The sequence below is a fragment of the Denticeps clupeoides genome, chromosome 6 (genome assembly GCF_900700375.1).
Source record: "Denticeps clupeoides chromosome 6, fDenClu1.1, whole genome shotgun sequence".
Lineage (NCBI taxonomy): Eukaryota > Metazoa > Chordata > Actinopteri > Clupeiformes > Denticipitidae > Denticeps > Denticeps clupeoides.
Window position 1 is genome coordinate 7405773 of NC_041712.1, and position 19945 is coordinate 7425717.

At 43.0% G+C, this 19945-nt stretch overlaps 1 protein-coding gene and 1 long non-coding RNA gene across 4 annotated transcripts; one reads left to right on the plus strand and one right to left on the minus strand.

Moving 5' to 3' along the window:
• Positions 1–114: 114 nt before the first annotated feature.
• On the minus strand, positions 115–2046 carry LOC114793082 (uncharacterized). Its single transcript, XR_003750193.1, has 3 exons — positions 1869–2046; positions 997–1597; positions 115–338 (listed from the first exon to the last, which is right to left on the minus strand). It is a non-coding gene; the product is annotated as an uncharacterized LOC114793082 (long non-coding RNA).
• On the plus strand, positions 1049–17149 carry pof1b (POF1B actin binding protein). Of its 3 annotated transcripts, none has more exons than XM_028984748.1 (13): positions 1049–1562; positions 1964–2041; positions 8665–8849; positions 9137–9167; positions 9339–9419; positions 9725–9817; positions 11006–11119; positions 12144–12296; positions 12628–12744; positions 13373–13504; positions 14275–14342; positions 14494–14608; positions 15238–17149. In XM_028984748.1, exons 1-13 carry the CDS (start codon positions 1164–1166, stop codon positions 15256–15258), a joined length of 1587 nt encoding a protein of 528 aa, XP_028840581.1. In that variant the 5' UTR covers positions 1049–1163; the 3' UTR covers positions 15259–17149. The 3 variants fall into 3 exon arrangements, with proteins under 3 accessions (XP_028840581.1, XP_028840580.1, XP_028840582.1); XM_028984747.1 differs by having other exon boundaries at positions 1050–1562; positions 12625–12744; XM_028984749.1 differs by having other exon boundaries at positions 1050–1562; positions 12625–12744; positions 15287–17149.
• Positions 17150–19945: the final 2796 nt, after the last annotated feature.

The following is a 19945-nucleotide window of genomic DNA, read 5'->3' on the forward strand; positions in this document are numbered from 1 at the left end:
TACATTTACATTTCTGGCATTTACCAGATTCCCTTATCCAGAGCGACTTACAATCAGTATTTACAGGGACCCCCCTGGAGCAACTCAGGGTTAAGTGTCTTGCTCAGGGACACAATGGTAGTAAGTGGGATTTGAACCTGGGTCTTCTGGTTCATTAGGCGAGTGTGTTACCCACTAGGCCACTACTACCCTCTTCGGGCTCCCTGTAGAAGAGTCGAGGGAGGCTGATGCAACGCGAGTCGTCTTGCCGTCTGCGGCGCCATGGTGGAGGCCTTGTAGGAATAAAGTGGCTCCATTTACTCGCTTTAACGCAGCTTTACTTCCCCGCCACATCGCGGCTGTTCCCCCCATTCGGAGCAGGAACACATCGCCACACGTCCAGTCGGGAGGGGCAGGAAGTAAAATGTTAGGATCACAATTTACTTTTTCAAACCCAGAAAAATGTAACGCACTCACTCCGAATTAACAACAGTATTATTACATGGAAAACAAAGATCCTAAACCTGAAAAACAGAGCACACAAATATACAGAGTGGGCCATTTATATGGATACACCTTAATAAAATGGGAATGGTTGGTGACATTGAACACATTTTATAAGTGGCCAGAAACTTGTAAATGACTCATGAAAGAATATAGTTACGTTAAAACCGAGCACACCGTTGTTTTTCTTGCGAAATTACCAATAAATTCGATGTGTCACACGACCCACCTTCCTATTGAAAAAAGACAAGTTGGATCCAAAATGGCCACTATGGTCAGCACCCATCTTGAAAAGTTCGCCCCCTCACATATGCTAATGTGCCACAAACAGGACGTTAATATCACCAACCATTCCCATTTTATTAAGGTGTATCCATATAAATGGCCCACCCTGTATATTTCTCGGGTGCAGAAATGTTTAACTTTACCCGCAATTTACTTTCATTAAAGAAAGTACTTAAGAAAAAAGAAAAAGTCCTAAACGAACATAAAAATGCCGAGCAGGTCGACCACCTGACGAAATCCAGTTCGTCCGCTTCGCTCCACTCCGCCCTCCCACTCCGGGCGGGAATTCCGCCCACGGGAAGCAGGAGGAAGCGAGGAAGCTCCGCGGCGCTCCGTCCGCTGGTTCACTCCGGAACGACGCCCGAAGCCCCCTCTCCGCCGCCGCCGCCGCCGACATGACCCTGCCCTACTCGCCGAGTTCCTCCTTCGCCCGGACGCTGCTGGCGTCCGAGCCCGGGACGAAGACGGTGCTGCAGGCGGCCGTGGGTCCGCTCGCCGTGAACGGGGTGGCCGGCGCCGCCTACAAGACCGTCGGCGTGTCGCCCGGCGTCCCGCAGCTGCAGTACGTGAACGGCGCCGCGGACGGGAGCGTGGTGTACGGGAACATGCGCTACCTGGTGCCCATGCAGCCGCGGGCGGACTCGTACGTGCTGGTGAACCAGGCGCAGCAGGTGGTGCCGCAGGTCATGCCGCAGGTGGTGCAGCAGGTCATGCCGCAGGTCGTGTCGCCGATGTACCTGCAGCGGGTCAGCATGAGCAGCGGCGACGAGTCGGAGCTTTTCCACCATGTCGAGGTGAGCACCGGACCGAATAATGTCGCTGTCAACAGCTAGAATGGTACAATGATAATAAACGTCATCCAGGTGAAGTTGTCTGAAAGTTGAGTCGTGGCAACTGGACTTTCTGGACAATCAGATTGACAAAGTTCTGTGGATGCAGTTGCCACGACTCAACTTTCAGACTAATAACAGTAATATTACACAGCAATACGAAGTAGTGATGAAGTGTGGAGGTTATACACCGTCTATGGACAGCCATGCATCGTGCATGCGTGAATGAAATTATCCTGAGGTCGTATCGTAAAACCTTTGCATCCACACCTCATCAGGCTTCGTCCTGATAACCTGTCCCCGCACCGCACGCCAGTGTCTGTTTCCCGGTGTGACGCGCCCATGGCGTTTCGTTCTGCTTACAGACTCTGAATGGAAAATCCGCATCTGTGTTCAGCCAGACGCCGAGTCCTACCAAGAGCCCTGAGCCTGTTCACCAGGAGGTGAGGTTCACACACACACGCACACACACACACACACACAGCACCTAAACGCTGTGCCTGGACACATTTTCAGCAAGGAAACGTGTATTTTTCTGGTGACATTTGGGACACATACAGCCCTGTTTAATTATTCGTGAATGCAGGCACAGGTGAATGCATTCGTACCATCTCTTCCTGTTCCCGGACTCTCGAACCTTTTACCACAGATGGACACTTTGCACCCCTGATGAGCGAATTGATCAAAACTCCCGTCCAGACGTTTGTTCACGTTGTAAACAGAAATGTCTGTAAACGATGGAATTTATGCAGACAGGGGGAGTTTATCAGCACCAATTTTACTTTAGTTATAACAGAATTCTGTGTTTGCTAATGCAAGTCTGCAACTGAATTAAAGGCAATTGATTATTAGAAAAGCCTTTTGTGATTAGTACAGTTGCACTGATTAAAGAAGCGAGTGACCCGGCCTTCTTCACGTTAGTCGAGGATCTGGTGCAGCAGCAAATGGCGGTTTGACTGCATCATTTTTTCTAAGCTTCTCAATCACTGTTTTCTGTTCTTTTATTGTTTCCAAAGGACATTTCCAAATGACCCTAAACATTCGAACAGTAGTGCACTTATGCAAGTATGTCCAAGTTCCACTGTGTGTAACTCGACCTACGGGGCGTGGACAGGGTGTGGTGAGATGTCAGACTGGATTAATTTTTTTCTGATGCAAAGCTTAGCTCGTAAAAATGAAAGAGCCCAGCAACTTCACAAAAGCTGCCCCTTGACCTCTAGACTCCCAGAGGCCTTCGTCTTACAATCTGTGCTTGATGTAATGCAAGTATTTTTGGGTGCTGGGATTTTAGCTTAGACAGCAAAATATCTTCAAATAGACAGTGGCATTTCTTTTGTGTTTGTTGTACTCTGGGTCGAGTTGTCTGGCCAGACGAGTTTTTTTTTTAAGAGTGCGGCAGTGAGAGCTCACTGAAAAGCCGCAATAAGCCGAGGCAGGGCTATGTAATGTAGGATTTATGCCCGCTATCAGCATCTTCGTTTTCAATAGTAGCTAAATAGGTGATCTTATTCAAAACAGTTGTTCATGAGTTATAGCATTGCTGCAGCAGTGGGAGTCGTGATGGATGGGATTAGATTCCGTTCATTAATTGTGTGAAATGTTGCTGTCAGAATTGTTTAATAAAATAACCTCATCCGCATCCACTCGTGTGTGCATTTTACACGATGCAAGTTTTTTTTTTTTTTTACCCGAGGTTCAAGTTCTCATGCTGTGTTTTTTTTTTTACTTTTTTTTTACTGCATGCCCTCGGGCTCTGACCATCCACACACCGCTGAGCATGTGTCAGTGGCCGAGTTATAGGAAGCGAGCTGCGCTTATCTGTTCCACAGTATGTATGAACACTGGTGGACATTATCTGTTATCAATTCCCCAACCGCTGGCCATGTGTACACGGCTATTAAACAGCAACTCCATAATCGAACAAAGGATAATCTAGAATGTAACATTGTACAGTACAGAATTCTGGCTTTTGTGTTTAAGGACAAAGTAGAGCACTTGAAAAAAAACAAAGTTTTTTTTTAACCGGTGTATTTGGTTAGTGAAGCATTCAGGCATTTTGCGTTAGAGAAAGGAACTTCGGGCCTAGAAGGAATTTGCCTGCTGGGTCTCCATTAAACAAGTTTGCGTTCAAGCGTTTCTCTAGGCGCTCTGCAGATAGGCGCATGTCTGAGCACATCACAAAAGTATTGGCCATCGAAGAGAAGAGACACGTGGTGACGTATTCTGTTGGAGCCGTGCGATGACGACCGAATGTGAAACGAGGAAATACAGTGCGCTCACCAGATGCATGAAGCCCCTGCCTTGGTGTCTTTAGATTCTGCACATAGTGATGGAGCCGCCATTCCTGCCCCCGGTGGGGTGAGTGTACGGGGAAGCCGGGAATAGTGCAGTTCACACGCTGCGGAATGTACCGAAAAACGAGGCAACGTTGCACGAAAATGATTATACGTTGGTGAACACAATTACTTTTGCTAATGAGGATGTTGTCGCTTTAAACGAGGGGTCTGCCACGCCCCTTTCTCTCCCTTATGGCATGCAGTATTACGCAATGGTTTTAAACAGATGATTTGTGGCTCTTTTTTCCCCCCTCGCAACCCAGAGCATCTGCGCGCGCCCCCTCATTTTACCTCATCTGGACGGAAGCAGACCAGCGGAGGGGGAAGCAGGTGTGCGGTGGCACGTTCACCTGGTCATTAGGACATGGCTGAGGGGGGGCGGTGAACTTGTGAAGATTTTCAGTCATCCAGGTGAATTAGTCTGAAAGTTGCATCGTGGCAACTGGACTCCCTTTCTTTAAGGTGGAGACGTTTCATCCACAGGACTTGGTCAAAGAAAGAAAGAAAGTCCAGTTGCCACAACGCAACTTTCAGACATTTGACAAAGTCCTGTGGATGCAGAATGAAACGTCTCTACCTTAAAGGAAGAAAGTCCAGTTGCCACGACGCAACTTTCAGACCTTGTAAAGATGTCTGAAAGTTGGGTGGGTGGTAGTAGCCTAGTGGGTAACACACTCGCCTATGAACCAGAAGACCCAGGTTCGAATCCCACTTACTACCATTGTGTCCCTGAGCAAGACACTTAACCCTGAGTTGCTCCAGGGGGGTCCCTGTAAATACTGATTGTAAGTCGCTCTGGATAAGGGCGTCTGATAAGCACTGTAAATGTAAATGTAAAGATACAGTGTGCTTCTTTCTGGAAGCCGGTTTCTTCGCGGATCTCGTTCGTTTTAGCGTCTTGCCGTCTTGTTTTTTGCCCTAATAGCAGGGCTTGGCTCTTCAATGTCACTTGTGATTACAGGGTTTTATGGGAGTAATCTGTTGGCTGAAGTCCTGAATTGTATGTGTTTGTTTTGTACATTTGGCACGCCGGCATCATTGCCAGTGTTGAACTCCTGCAGACCTTCTCTGACAAGGTGTTTTCAGCAAAAACACCCCACAGATGAACCAAAAGGGCTGACTCACCTAAACAGTTGTTTTGCCCGGGTCTGTTTTGGGAATGGACTGTGGTTTTGTGTTCCAGGTGTCTCAGACGTTCCTTCATAACCACCGGTATGGAAGGAGAAGCAGACAGAACATTCCAACACAAAGCTGTGTAGCCGTAGAGGATAAAGAAACGAGGCTTTTATTTCGCGTAGTAGAGTAGCGGTGTACCGCACACAGACCCGCTGCCTGAAAGCCGAGACCCGGCCTCCCGTTCGTTTCCTTTCATAGCGGCGGCTCACTTTTCCTTCTTTGTTACCATGTTGTCTTTGGATCACAGGCTGACCCAGTTCCTTCTGAATGGGTGCAGAGAGAAGCCCCGTTCATGGGGCCGAATGTCTAGGAAAAGCAGAGAGAGAGATGACAGTATCCGAATATGCGTAAATGCAAACGGTCCCGCGTGACAAACCTGTCACAATGTCTAAGGTGAACTTTTTACTCATCTGGCTGGTTGGTTAAATTCAGATTTCTCATAGGTCAAATATGCGTCTGTCTGTTTTACTGGCTTATAAATATGTATTACACTATTTGTAGCCTCATGCATGATTGCAAATAATAAATGATTAGAAAGTACAGTTGTGGCATGTGGCAGAAAATACTAAACAGTGTGATTCTTCGTATATGCTTGTAGATTATTGGATAAAGAGGAAGTAATTTTTTTTGTCATTGTGATACACAGCAAGCACAGGACACGGTGACACAACAAAACTTGTCCTCGGCATTTAACCCATCACCTTAGTGAGCAGAGGGCAGCCATGACAGGCGCCCGGGGAGCAGTGTGTGGGGACGGTACCTTGCCCAAGGGGACCTCAGTGCCAGTTTAGTTGTTGATGGACTCTGTCATAATTCATAATTCTCTAGTCCTTGTCAGGTATGCTGATGATCCATTAAGTTTTCCTGTCCTAACAGAAGAGAATACCAATGTTTATGGACTTTGGAAAGAAGTCCTGCCCTGAGGACCACTGTCACATGTTTCTTTCCCACGCTTATTTATCAACCCTTTTTTTAGGCCGTGTGCTTGCTGGATCCTGTTGCAAGCAGTGCTTGAAGTCTTCAACCTCAGCATTGTTCCCCCAAATGATTTTTAAAAATCAAAATTCAGTTTCTGATGATGCCAGTGAGGGATTATTAAACCACCACTTGCTTGTAATTGAATCACATTTCCATTCATTCATTTGGCAGACAGATTTATTACACCTTGAAAAGTGTGTAAGGTTCACCAGAGTCAAGACTTCACAGGCCATGTAGAATAAACCCCAAAACTGTATAATTAACTTTTCAATTGAAGCAAGTGTGGAATTGCCATCATAGTGCATTCATGTTGTGAGAGAATTGGGGTAGATTTCATGGTCAGGTGTAGATCTTGGAAGGAAGGTGGGCTGCCATAGCTGGGTCTGAATGAATCTTTTAAATGGCAGGCTGGCTGCCCAGATGATTCATAACCACTAAGGTCACGATTCATTTGGGTATCATTAACATTTGAAATGATTGCAGAAATACTTACTTAATTTAGAACAGTTTTAGTTTTTTTTTTTTCGTTGTTGCCTGAAACCAGTTGTGTTGTAGCGCTGTGGGAGGAGTTTTATCTCCACCTCCCTCACTCCCCAGTGTCATTGGCATGCTAAGAATGTTCCATTAATTAACACGCCCCATAAGAACAATAGCTTCCAGGTAATCCCCTTCATAAAACCGTGTGGAAAAATTTGCATGCTTTGTATGCAAATGTTTCTGTTTGTAGTCCTCTTTTATGAACAGTTGAAAAAACTTTTGGCATTTTTACATCAGTTCAGACGCAGAAGTAGCAGATGCCTGACTGGTGGTCTGGAAGCCTCTGTAGTTCGTCCGACTCCTCCGCAGGCGCTGAAGATTGCACACAAACACTTTCCACTGAGGAATCCTGCGCCACCGCTCTGCCACACCCCTGTTAAGGAGCCACATAACCCCCTCCCCCCCGCCATCCGTGTGAAATGACCTATTCAAACCAAACTTACATAATCTAGAATCTAGAAATGGTAGGTTTTTTTTTCAATTGCCTAAGGACGATTTTGAAAAACCGAGCCCCTTATACTAGGCTGATACTGTGCTTATAATTGTGCAATTATGAGCTGGTATTTTGCTGAGTGTGAGTTATTTTTGATTCGATTTTTGTTATTTTACGAAATCATGAATAGACTAACTGGGCTCCGCTCTATGTAGCTGAAATTTGATACGTGGACATCGTCCAAAGTTCGAGGTGGCCTTTGGGTTTCAAGTACAAAGGCGACTCTCAGTTGTTCCAGTACCTGAGTTATCTCTAGCAGGGACGACATCTGAGCAAAGAGAAAAAACACCGATAATAATGGAAACCAAGCTCCACTCAGAAGCTCGGGCTTTGCCGTAAAAACGGAGCAAGCTGGTTCAAGTCCAGCAAATTGCTGGAAGCCATGCTGCGCTCTGACGTTCACGTCCTTCGAATCCAACCTGCAAGCTTCTGACTGCGATGTAATGAGAATTGTCATCTCAGTGCAGAAAGAGTGCCAGAAATGACAGTGGCTTATTGTGGACACACTGGGAACAAGTTTTATGGCTGTGGGCGTATACAGCGATATTTAAACTTTTGCTAGTGGCAAGACAACATCTCACTGTTGAAACCAGCCCTCTCTAGCAGAAGGAACCATCCTGGAGACACTAAAAATATGCAGAAAGTGACAACGCGTTGCACAGGCCCTGCATTATACTGACAAAATGCATAGGAAACTGAAGGCGGTGTCAGTAAATGGGCAATTTTCGGTTAGGCAGCTGGTGAAAGAAGCCTGTTAGTATGTTAGTAATGTCATGTCAAAGGACGAGATAAGAGCGCTAATGGTTTAGCCCAGAGTGCAGATAATCCGTTTTCAGGACTTGCTGCGACATGAGTGCAAGAGTCAGTCAGGGGCAACAGTAATTATTATGGTTGCAGCGTTTGTGGACCAATGTCGAGAGGTGTTCAGAATAACAGTTGAACTTTGATGCAGACATTTTTGTTTGTTTAATTACTTATTCCCTTTTTTGGAAAGGGAAAGAAAACATATTCAAATTCATTAAAGTAATTGAACTGTAAGCTAGTCCCTGTATCTTTGAATGAGCACAAATTCAGTCTAACTTAACTTTTTTTTTTTTTTGTCCAAATCTCATGAATCCATGCAGTTTAATGCAGATATTATTTACGGTTACATACTTTTTTAGCCTTCTACCCACCAAACAGCATTGTCTACATCTACATCATCTCATCATGAATAAACTGGTTTGTGTCTGAAATACGCAAGAACCGTGGTCATAGGGAGGTACCATGCTGCAAGAGTAACAGTAGGGAAGCATTGATACCAAGAATTGACACACAAGTTTTGCCCAGACTGCCAGATCATAAGCATCAGTGAATTTTCTGAGATGCTGGTGCCTGGCAACAAGGTCAATATCTGCAGTCACATATCAGTTCCTCCCCAGTAATTATGGTAAACCTGCAACCACTGGTGTAAATCAGTCTGTGCAATTTAAAAAGAAAGGAAGTACATTTAAGTTGTTGCTCATTAAGCATGATGAGTAAACGCACAAATAATGTTTCTGCCCAGGTTGAGGAGGACAGACGGGTCCTGGAAGAGGTGGTGAGGAAGGTGGAGATGAAGACCATATTGTCCGAGCCTGAGCCTGTGGCGAAACTTGACACGCGCTACTTTGGCGAGTTGCTGGCAGAGGTTTACCGCAAGAACGTCGACATCCACTCTTATGTTTCCAAGCATGTGGAGAAGATAGGACGGTAGGTAGCTCCACCTGCTCTTTCACCCCTAGAAGGCCCACACTACCGCATGCCTGCCACGTTGAACAAATATGAGTGCATCTCCCGGCCCCGCCTCACCTCTCATGCCCTCCTTTCTCAGAATATCCTCAGGTGTAGACGAGGCTGTGAACTAGAACGTTCGTTTGTGCAGTGAGTCACAGGGCAAACACACGTTCTCGTTCCCTGCCCCGCGTGGATCTGTGTTGCGCCGAGGCCTGTTTAACATGGCTATCACGCTCTCATGTTCTGTCATGTCTCCCTTGCAGAAAAAACTTCCTGGACCCCACCATCAGCAAGGTAGGGCGGGGCTGGTGCCTTTCTGTTTTATCCGCTTTATTCATTTATTGTTTTTTTTTTTAAACCGAGTCATCCATCTTCTGTCATCGCTGGAGGACATGATGAGCCTGAAGGGACAGACTGGCTCACGCAGATTGTGTTGGAATGAAAACCTGTTGTGTCTTTCTGCAGGTGGAGCTGGAAGAGGTGGAGGCCTTAATCCCCAAAGGCCTGTCCGAACTGACCAAGCAGCAGATCCGCTACCTACTGCAGGTGAGCTGTGGTTACATGGTGTAGCCTGGTGTTCAGAAACTGGTAGGATGTTCCTTCTCTATGATGATCATGTAACCACTTGGCATGTGGGGTTTTTTTTCCCATGGAGGAAACTGAAACTATTAAAACTAAGGAGTGGGTGTGTAGTAAAAAAGTATGACATGGTCTAGTCCAGGCAAGTTTAGGAAGCTGTAAAAGCAAAAACGAAATTAGAGCTGTGTAACAGAGTTGGCGATCTGCTTCTTTATTACTAACCCGGTATCAAAGCACAGCACCGTCTACAAGCCCTGCTTTCTACCTTTCAGTCTCGTCTGACCTCAGACAAGACCATGAGTCTGCTGCTGAGCACCTTCGGCAGCCTGAAAGAATCTCTGGTTCACATGGAAAAGGACTTGCGTGTAAGTCATCTACCCATCAGTAATTATGCAGTTCACGAGTTGAATGCAGTAGAGAAATCAATAGAACACGCATTTCGTTTATCACCTGCGGGGCCTGGAGCGTGCCCTGAAAAACCAGGCAGGGGAGGGATCTTGTCTGAACAAATATTACATCATAATGTGCTGTAGCCTAGTGGGTAACACCCTCCCCTATGAACTAGACCGCAAAGGCACAGGTTCAAGCCCCACTTACTACCATTGTGTCCCTGAGCAAGACAGGTAACCGTCCAGGGGGACTGTCCCTGTAACTACTGATTGTAAGTCGCTCTGGATAAGGGCGTCTGGTAAATGCCAGATATGTAAATGTAAAAATATAGCGTGGGAACAGCAGCATTCTTCTGGTCTCACAAATGCTTCTTTTCCAGAATCCAGTTACAGAGATGACAAATGAACATTTTAGAAATCTATGGTTTCATGTGACAATTGGTACTTTTTTTGGATAACAGGCCACAAAATATTGTCATGACAATTATGGCATTTAGAGAAGAATGTTAATGCTAATTGTAATACATGGTTAGTGTTTATGCTGTATGCTGTAATTTAAGGATTACATCTGTGTCTGTAGTATATAGGAGTTATTTGGTGTGATGCAATGAACAATATTAATGTAGTTCATTAAGAGGATATTGTTTTTTAGCCTGACATCTGGAAAAGATTGAGGACTTGTGCATGTTAAAAAGAGCCAAAATCGAACATTTAAAAAAGGTTGTTCATCAGATTGTAACACACTAAGACATCCTGTTTAAGTCCCTGTTTTAGCTACTGCAACGTAACTCTCCATGTTAAGAGTGCACAAAAGAAAATTAATCCCAGACACCGATGCACCAATTCCCATTTGAATCACCACAGCACCGGTGACAGACAAATCGGCAACACAGGACTAATCTCCTCGATTGTTGTGTCTTTCTGCGTGGCGTGAGATGATGTCATCAGATTCTGATCGTGGTCAGAGTATCAACTTGGCCTACTTTTTGTTTTTGCAAAGAAGTAAATAATACTCTGCCCTACAACATTTTAAAGGTACTGTGTACCATGGTGCACCATATCAGGTCACACCGTGGTCGAGGGCTAACAGAGAGAAAGGAAATCTCACCTACAAAATATGTTTGTTATCCAGACAGTTTCTTTTCACCATGTTTGTTGATACAGATGCTAGAGACTGAGAAAGATGACCTGGAGAGAACCGTTGCCTTCAAGTCAGATCAGCTCCAACAGTACGATCAGATAATTGAGAGTTTGCGTCGGGACAAACAGCGGCTACAGGTAGGGGGCACTGTCACCACAGACCGACATTAAGAGTTAAATTTGGCTTTACAGTCCTTGGCTTATCTGTTTTGTAGAAACACCTGCTATTAACCTGACTTGTTGTTAGAAATAGATCTAAATGAAAAGCTAAAAACCCTTTTAATGCATTGAAATGAATTAGTTTCACTGAAAAAAGATTTATCATTTAATCAAGACAGAAAGGTCAAATCTTTTTTTTTTTTTTATCCCCTGTACTTGACGCTGAGACAGAGAGGTCTAGTTGTAGTTGATGTGATGGTCTAGTGTACTGTGCTTCTTTTTGACCACAACATTTATGTTTTTGCAAAAATTGGCTCAATGGGCTTCACCAAACTTTGAATATTAGAATAGACAGTTTCGTTTTGCACTGAAACATTATTACACAAGCTGTTGGGAATAAAATCTTAATTAGAAATATATTTCAGTGGCACTTGAGGTCAATTTGTACACAAGTGACAAGACTTTTGTCAGGGACTGTATTTTTGTCAGCCTTTTATGCATTTTTATAGCATTTAGTGTTGCTATGAAGTTGCCTTGAAAGTCGATGGCATTTCATTTCATATTCTAAAATCTTTTGCTGTTGGTGTCATTCCACAAAATTATTTAAAAACTAGTATATTATGATTAGTTTGCGAATGGGAGCCATTGTGTAACTTTAAAGTGATAGGTCAGATTTTATTACATCTCAACTTCACTCTCTCAGCCAAACACAGTACAAGGGCTGATGTGACTGTGGTAGTAGCCTCAGCCTGGAGCCACAGTCCATTGAGGCTTGGCAGTCTTGGGCCTGTTGGATGGAATTATGACATTATTGTCTCTAGTAATCACCACTCTCTATACTTCATACCTTGTACTGGTGCAGTATGTGTTATGGTTCAGGATTGAATGCCATATTCATTCATTTTTAGAATGTATTTAGTACGTCTTCCTCAAGATTATTGTCTTTTACAATGGCACACACATGTCTATGTCTTGTCTTATGAGATGTTCTTTTTGTGTTTAGACTCAGTTGACTGATAGTAGTAACTCACAACGCAGCCTAGAAAAGCAGATCTTCAACAGCCGAAATACAGATACAGACCGGACATTCCGCATCAAAGAGATGGAGGGCAGGAACAGGGCTTTGGAGCAGGAGAATGAGATGCTGAGGCAGAAGGTAAGGGATATTAATGGGTGGCCAAATGAATAAAGATGTGGACAAATAAAGGATGAAAACACCACACTGTGTAATTATTTATGTTAATATTCTCTTGAATGTAGCAAACAGTGGCAGTTCTTACTTCAGACCTACCTTTTTCAGAATACAGGATAACATCATGAGGTTGTGTCATGATAAGCGCAATGTTAATGAACTTTACCATCTTTGTATTTGCCAGGAAGGGTAGTAGCTCTTTCCCTCAAAGCGATTGGCCTTGTGTCTGTTTCACTGTCATGAGACACACAGTTCTGAGGGATGGTGATGTTTCTGTCTGTGTCTCTGTCAGCTGGCGGGGCAGGTCAGTGTCTCCACTATGCAGATGAAATCAGACGAATTGTCCAGGCAGTACAATGACATGCTCAAATCCCTGCGTGAGGAGAAGGACCGGGAAGTCCAAAACTTGCGGGTGAGCAGGGTTTCCTGAATGTTCCCAGATGTGCAGCATGTGTGTTAGTGAGTGTTTGTACAGTGTATATCCTTATTCTTCATACTTCTCATGATGAGTACCACCTAATAGCTAATAGGGTTTTTCATTGTGTTTTAGAAGTAGAATTTTTGGTTACAGGTGCTAACATTAACACATTTTAAAAAAAGTGCGGTAGTAGTCTAGTTCTTGTCCCTGTACTTATTGGATATAAGTCGCTCTTGATCAGGGAGTCTGCATTTACAGCATTTGGCAGATGCTCTTATGCAGAACGACTTACATAAGTAGCTGTAATTTCCATCTCTTCCATCCAATCTCTTGTTTGGTTCACTAGGACTCAATCTGTAGATACCGTTCGCATAACCCGGATATGCTTGAAAATATTTTAAATAAATATTTAAAGTGTATGGATAAGCTCTTTTGGTCCAAATGCTGCTAAAAGGTCATGAAAGTTTAGCACTGATGACAATTGTGCGGATGTTTTTCTGTAATGGCCAGAAAAATGTAATGTAAATCTAAATAAATATCATATTCCTCACACAGACATAAAATGGATATTTAATTGTGTGTGTATATGTGTGTGTTTCCTCTTAAATATGTGTATGTCCAGACTCAGCTCATTAAAATCCAGACAGAGCGGACCACCACAGTGCAGTCCAGTGACAGGAGTCTGCAGCTGCGCATTTCTGAGCTCCTTTCCACGCTGGAGCAGCGTGAGATTCTTATCAAGCGCCAGGAGGAGGTCAGTGGACTCTAGTGAACGTGTTTTTTCTTTTAGAAAAATAGATCACAATATGGACAAGAAAAATGAACACTAAGGGCTTATTTAGCCTAACAGTGTGAAAAACTGAAGTGTTTGCTCTTTAAATTACACGAAAGGACTGAACTCACAATACAGCACATCTCCTGATGTCTTTCACTCAAGCCAAAATGTATTTATATATGATTGGTTCTTAGCTGTATATATTTCAAAATGATTTAAATTGCTTTGTTGAAACAAACTACCCTTGGTACAACAGTCAAGTCTGATGTGGTACTTGCTTTGGCAAAATGAATCCTGGAAGTATCTTACAATATCGCCACATATCGCACATCTCCTTATTTCATAGTTCTTAGTTCCAACACCATGTGATAAGATTCTCCATGAATCACGTTGCTTAGGAACATCTGGTTTATGTAAGCCTTTACGTAAGCCTTTATTTTTCTTTACTTATTATAAGTCTCTCTTCCATTATTGCTTTAATATTAAATTAACACGTATGAAAGCCCATAACACATTTGTATGTAATTGAAAAGTTCAGAATGAAAGATTCTGGTATTGAGGACTTTAGAGTGTCAATGAAGAAAATACATTTACATTTTGTGATCTGGTCTGACAGCATTCTTTCAGAGTTACATGGGGAGGATTTCAGAATGATGTAACTCAACAAGAGCTCCCTCCACTGGGAGCACACTGTAATTAATTTTTTTTTTTAGTATTCACAAGCTCATTATACTTCTCCAAATGTGCAGGAGCTCAGACGACTTCAAGAGAGGAATGACAGCTCCAAGAATGTCACCAAGACAATCATAACTAAGAGGTAAATTCAGACTTATTTCTGATTCCCACTTATTTCTAAATTGGCAGAGATTGTTAGTCTCTGTTTAATGCTTGAACTGCAGTGGCATCAGAATACATAATCATTAATGGGGATTAAGAGTTGAATTGAAAACAGCATTGAATTTAACCAGATACAGGAACCAGTATCCAATCCTGGGTCTTCTGAGTGACGACTACCTGGCCACATCTCCCGTGAAGGAGGCCAAAACCATCGTGATTGAGAAGACAGGAGAGATGATCAAGCAGGTAGAGTTTTGTTAAGACTACCCAGTCATACACTGTGTTGCAATTAAGCCATATCCTGCTTGTTATTCCTTGTTGTGGAATAACGTGCAGCGTTTTACTTCGGCGTGCAACTCAGGGACGTGGTTAGTTCTGCATTTCTTTATGTGTGAGGATGAGGAAGTTATCTTGCTGGCAGTGGGTTTGGATTGTTGTACGAGATACAACTTGCTCATATCATGTTAAAGGATATTTAAATTAAGTGAACGCAAATTTAAAAAATACAGTACTTTCTGCAAGTAAGTATTATTATCATAACAAACATTACATATCACGTATGAGCAATAGCAACTTTTTGCCATATTGTTTACAGTATGTTTTACGGCATATTGCAATAAACTGTAGTTCTAAAGGCAGCAGTTGTATATCATTGCTGCTGGAATTGTTGCATCACACATGATGATAAGGAATTTCTTGTCTTGTGTGAGGTGATTGGAATTCGTTCAATGCAGAGCTTATAAAGTCAGCTCCATAGTGGGAAATGGTTAGAGACGCTACGGTTTGCATTGTGTGTGATGGCGGATGTCAGCTCGCTGGACTATGCTTGTGCTCAGTCATGAACACACATGTGTCTGTTCTGCTTTTTCGGACAGGAAATCATTGTCACCCCTTAAAGAAAACAAACCTGCTTCTCTCTGACAGGAATGAAAAGAAGACCCAGGAGCCTTTCTTATCCCCTCCCTCCGTCCCTCTCTCCCTTCCTCTCTCTCTCCGGGGCTATTTCAGGATGGTGGTGGTGGTTTGGGAAGACACCCCTTTAAAGTGTAGGGCATGGGGCAGAGTGTGATTTTGAAGCAATGGGGTGAAGGCCTGCTGGAACAACTGTGGGTGAGTTAGGAGAACCAACTAATGATGAATTAGAGCTTCTATTTACTTACAGTCACGTAGGAGAAAGCGGGATGAGGAATATGGGTAACATCTGCTGGGCACAGCTCTGCTTGGCCTTCCATAGATCCACCACAGCCGTAGTAGCCTCTGGGATAGTTGGATGGGTCCAAACTACCATCAGTGTAAATATATATGTTTCTAAAGCTACTAAAAAGAGTTGTTATCTGAATATGACCAAATGGCTGCCACATTTGGTTATAGGGCTAATAATGATTGCTGGTGATAGTCATTGTTTGTTTTATTTTATTTTTTGTCTTGTAACATTAAGGATATATTATTCATATGCTGTTCATGTTGTGTAGCTCCCTAACTCCAGCCGTGAAGGGCCACAGGCTCCGGGACTGCAGTTAGGGACCTCTGCATTAAAAGGGTTGGTGGTGGCGAGGGAGGCTGAATCTTGCATGTGGAAAACAGTCCTGTAGCAGCGGGTGTGGGAGGTAAAAGGTGTGATTGATTTGTTTTTACCTAAACATTTTCTGTATAAGACACTGTTTTATGTGCCACTTTAATCCCGCTGTTGGGGTTAAATGGCCGTCGGGTCTGGAAGAAGTACGTTAGGATTTTCGGATCAACACGGGCTCTCCTCCAGATCGGAGAGTGGAATTGGACAAAAATTCTGAAATTGTTCAGGTTTTTTTGCACACAAGAATTTGAGAACTCAAGAATGTTCATTAAGAATACGAATGTTCATTAAAGTGGCCGTGCCTGGGCAAGTTATGGTTGTTGCATGCCTTATATAAAAATGGCTGACCTGGACCGGTCGTACTGATCTCAGGTAGAGGACCTTGGAGTATATATTTTTTTTACTGGGTTGTAATTCCGCAACAAAACAAAGTGTTTCAGCCATGACCAATTTTGTATAAGGTTCCTTGAAACTAGTGATAATTGCTTACCTAAGGGCCCTCTTCACTTGTGTTTCTTAGCAAGATACAATCAGGTTTCTAAAGACACTCCACCAGGACCAAATGATGGCTTCATGAATGTCATGTAACAGTCAGGTACTGTTCATACCAACGTTTTCCAAGGTCCTCTAACTGAGATGAGTACAATAATAATGACGGTCCAGGTCAGGCATGCAATTATCTACATGAATTTGCAATGTAACTCATGCATGGATTTTATGTTCATGTACACCATCTACACAGTATGTCCAGTAGAAGGATTTTTTCATCTTGCTCTTATACATTCTTATGTTTACTGCAACACACGCCAAGGATCCATTTTCATGTTTATGCAGGAGGTAGAAGTATTCTGTATATTTTTACATATGCAGTCTGTGTCGTCAGTCTTCAAGTGAACCATTTGTTCCTCTTGAAGCATTAAATGTTATTTCTGTTGAATGCAGTGGTGTTTTATATGCCAAATAAAATGAGTTCATTTATGAAAACACTGGATTTGTAAAGGTATTAAACAGCTTTAAATGCTGTGGTCTCTAACTGGAGCTTCAGCTGGACCAGTGGTTAACTATGCTATATTCATTTGGCATTCAGAATAAACATTAAATTGCAGATGTTAAATGTTTCACAATTTAGTTAAAAACAAACCCTTGTGGCTGGACTCCTGAACATGTTTTCTTATTTTTATTCATTTTCAATAAAGGGTTTCATACCAAATATCTTTGCTACTGTTTTGCTACTTTATTTTTATTTCATGAACTTGTTTCAAATGTTACTAATTTATTTTACTTTTATTCCATTTACATGTTAATAATGGGTAATGCCAATGACAGTCTTTCCTTTCCTACATGGCTTTCCTTTAATCAGTTACGTGTTTAGTGTTTGCAACTATGCATAGCTAGATATTAACTATTTAGCTTTTAGCGTACTTTAATCTTTAAGTCCCCTTCAGACCATGGAGGTTACATTTGAATAGTGGTGGTGTTGAATTGTTGATGATGTTATTATAGTGAGGCACTTTAGATTGACATCAATGAAGCACCGACCGTCAATTACTTTAATAATGAAAGATCTCTATGAAAATGCAAGGTTTCAGTCAGTAGTTAGCTTTTTAAAATGAAATAAGGGAGAAACAAAAAAGTAACTTAATATAACCGCCGAACAATACAGACTGGAACGTCCCACTGGCAATTCAATGTGCCATGTAGGACTCAGGCAGCAGGGGGCAGCAGATCCCTTTTGACCTGCTTGGTCATGGTAATCAACCTGCCTCCACATGAATGAGGTCACCAGAAGCATGCTGGCTCGGAGTATGAAATGTTCTCAGTTCATTCACAGCAAACCTCGCCGAGTGCCGCAGTATTGAGGCGCTGCATTTACATTACATTTACTGTATTGGTGGTAATCGTTCACTACGTGATGCAGCGGAAGTGAATGCGGAATTTTAATTCGACAACCTATTTGAATTTACCTTGGTTCATTTTGAAAAGTATAAATTTCTCCCGTTTTGCGTGCCAGTGGTGTTGCTTCATAAGAACATTCCATCGTCCGATCGGATCACCCAAAGAGCATAATATCAGCACATCTTACTTACATGTACAGTATAATCTCTCACACACTCAGCCATAGTTGCACAAAATCCATGAAGTGTAGCACCCTCCCCAAACCCCTTGCCCTCTCTATTGCCCAACACCCCCTGGATGGCTCATTGATGCCGCGTGCTGTGGCGGCTGGCGGGCCGGAGAGGGGGTGATGGGAAAGCATTGATTATAGCTGATAATTCAGGGCTTTGATGTGGATAATGCAGTCTCTCTCTTCCTGTGCTGGCGGTTCGCTCAAAGCCCCTGAGGCCAGAGAGGATATTGGGTTTACAGACTCTCCCTCGCTCTCCCCCCCACGTGGGTTTGTGTGTGCTCTGTACGTGTGTTGGGGTGCACACGCCTTTTATGCAAAACATGTTTCGCCTGTTTTAATTTCCACTTTCAGAATTTCCACATCTTGTGTTGTAGTTTGTAGGGCAGCACTGAGTATGTGCTTGTGTCTTTTGTGTATTTCTTTCCCCACTTCTCTCTTTTATTGATTTATGGGAATATGTGAGCAGATGTACAATTATCCACAAGCTAGTGCTTGTGCAGAGTTCACTCTCTGTCTCTGTCATTCGGCCTTTATGTGTGTGTAATTCTAACACACTCTGAAATGGATTTATTTTTTCGCTCTGCAGTGTCAAATACTGAAACTCAAACATCATCGGTGCCTGTGGGTGCACCACCCACCCCACAACCCTGCTGTGCTATGCATACGAGAAGGGTTTCGGGCGTGAAGAGCCCGTGACCTCTCTGTCAATCAGCCGGGATCTGCCCTATTTGACATTCACAACTGACTCCTCCCTTTCACACAGATACTCCCGCATGGTGCAGATAGATCAATTTCACTTTTTAACTGAGTGCATGGTTGTAAAGATAAGGGTCAATATTTTTTTTAATAACAAAAATTTTGCATTCACTGGTTTCACGCTGGAAAGATAATTTTGTGTTCCAATTATCAGTTGTGTTAATCACAAAAATGTGTTGGTTTCTGTTTTTTGTTTTCGTTCTTTGAAACCGGTGGTTATGTGTGTTTAAAGTCACTGTAGCCTTGTGGATTAGACACTCACCTATGACCCAGAAGACCACAAAGTCACAGGTTGAAACCCCACTACCATTGTGTCCCTGAGCAAGACACTTAATCCTGAGTGTCTCGAGGGGGACTGTCCCTGTAACTACTGATTGTAAATCGCTCTGGATAAGGGTGCCGGATAAATAATGTAAAAAAAGTCCCATGATATGAATCCACCATTCTTTAGAACAGGGGTTGTCTTGAGTGCCACCAGCCATGTCTAACCAGCTGTGATTACAGTTGGTATGGAAAGTATTCACACCCCCTTAATTTTTTCACAATTAGACACACAGCACCCCATATTGACAGAAATACACAGAATTGTTGACAGATTTATTAACAAAGAAAACCTGAATTATCACACGGTCCTCAATATTCAGACCATTTGATCAGTATTTAGTAGAAGCAAACTTTTTATATAATACAGCAATCAGTCTTCTTGTGAAAGATGCAACAGGTTTTCACACCTGGATTTGGGGATCCTCTGCCATTCCTCCTTGCAGATTTTCAGAATCAGAAAACTTTATTAATCCCGAAGGAAATTGCTTACATTTCTCTCAAGACCTTCCTCTTTAAAGAATATTTAGATTAAATTGTAATTTTCTTGTCAAACTTTGTGTACAGAATCTACAACAGAGTGAATTAAAAGTTATATCTTGGTATCATCTGACCAGGGAATCTAATTTCTCACCATCCTGGAGTCCTTCAGGTGTTTTTTTTTTTTTTTTTAGAAAACTCCATGCGGGCTTTCACTGAGGAGATGCTTCCTTTTGGCCACTCTGCCATAAAGACCTGACTGGTGAAGGGCTGCAGTGATGGTTGACTTTCTCCCATCTCTCGACTGCATCTTTGGAGCTCGGCC

Bases quoted from the DNA above. Each gene is read 5' to 3' on its own strand.
- pof1b (XM_028984747.1), top strand. From the start codon at position 1,164: ATGACCCTGCCCTACTCGCCGAGTTCCTCCTTCGCCCGGACGCTGCTG. The intron at 12,745-13,372 runs GTGAGCAGGGTT...GTGTATGTCCAG, and splicing joins GGGAAGTCCAAAACTTGCGG to ACTCAGCTCATTAAAATCCA. The intron at 13,505-14,274 runs GTCAGTGGACTC...CCAAATGTGCAG, and splicing joins TTATCAAGCGCCAGGAGGAG to GAGCTCAGACGACTTCAAGA.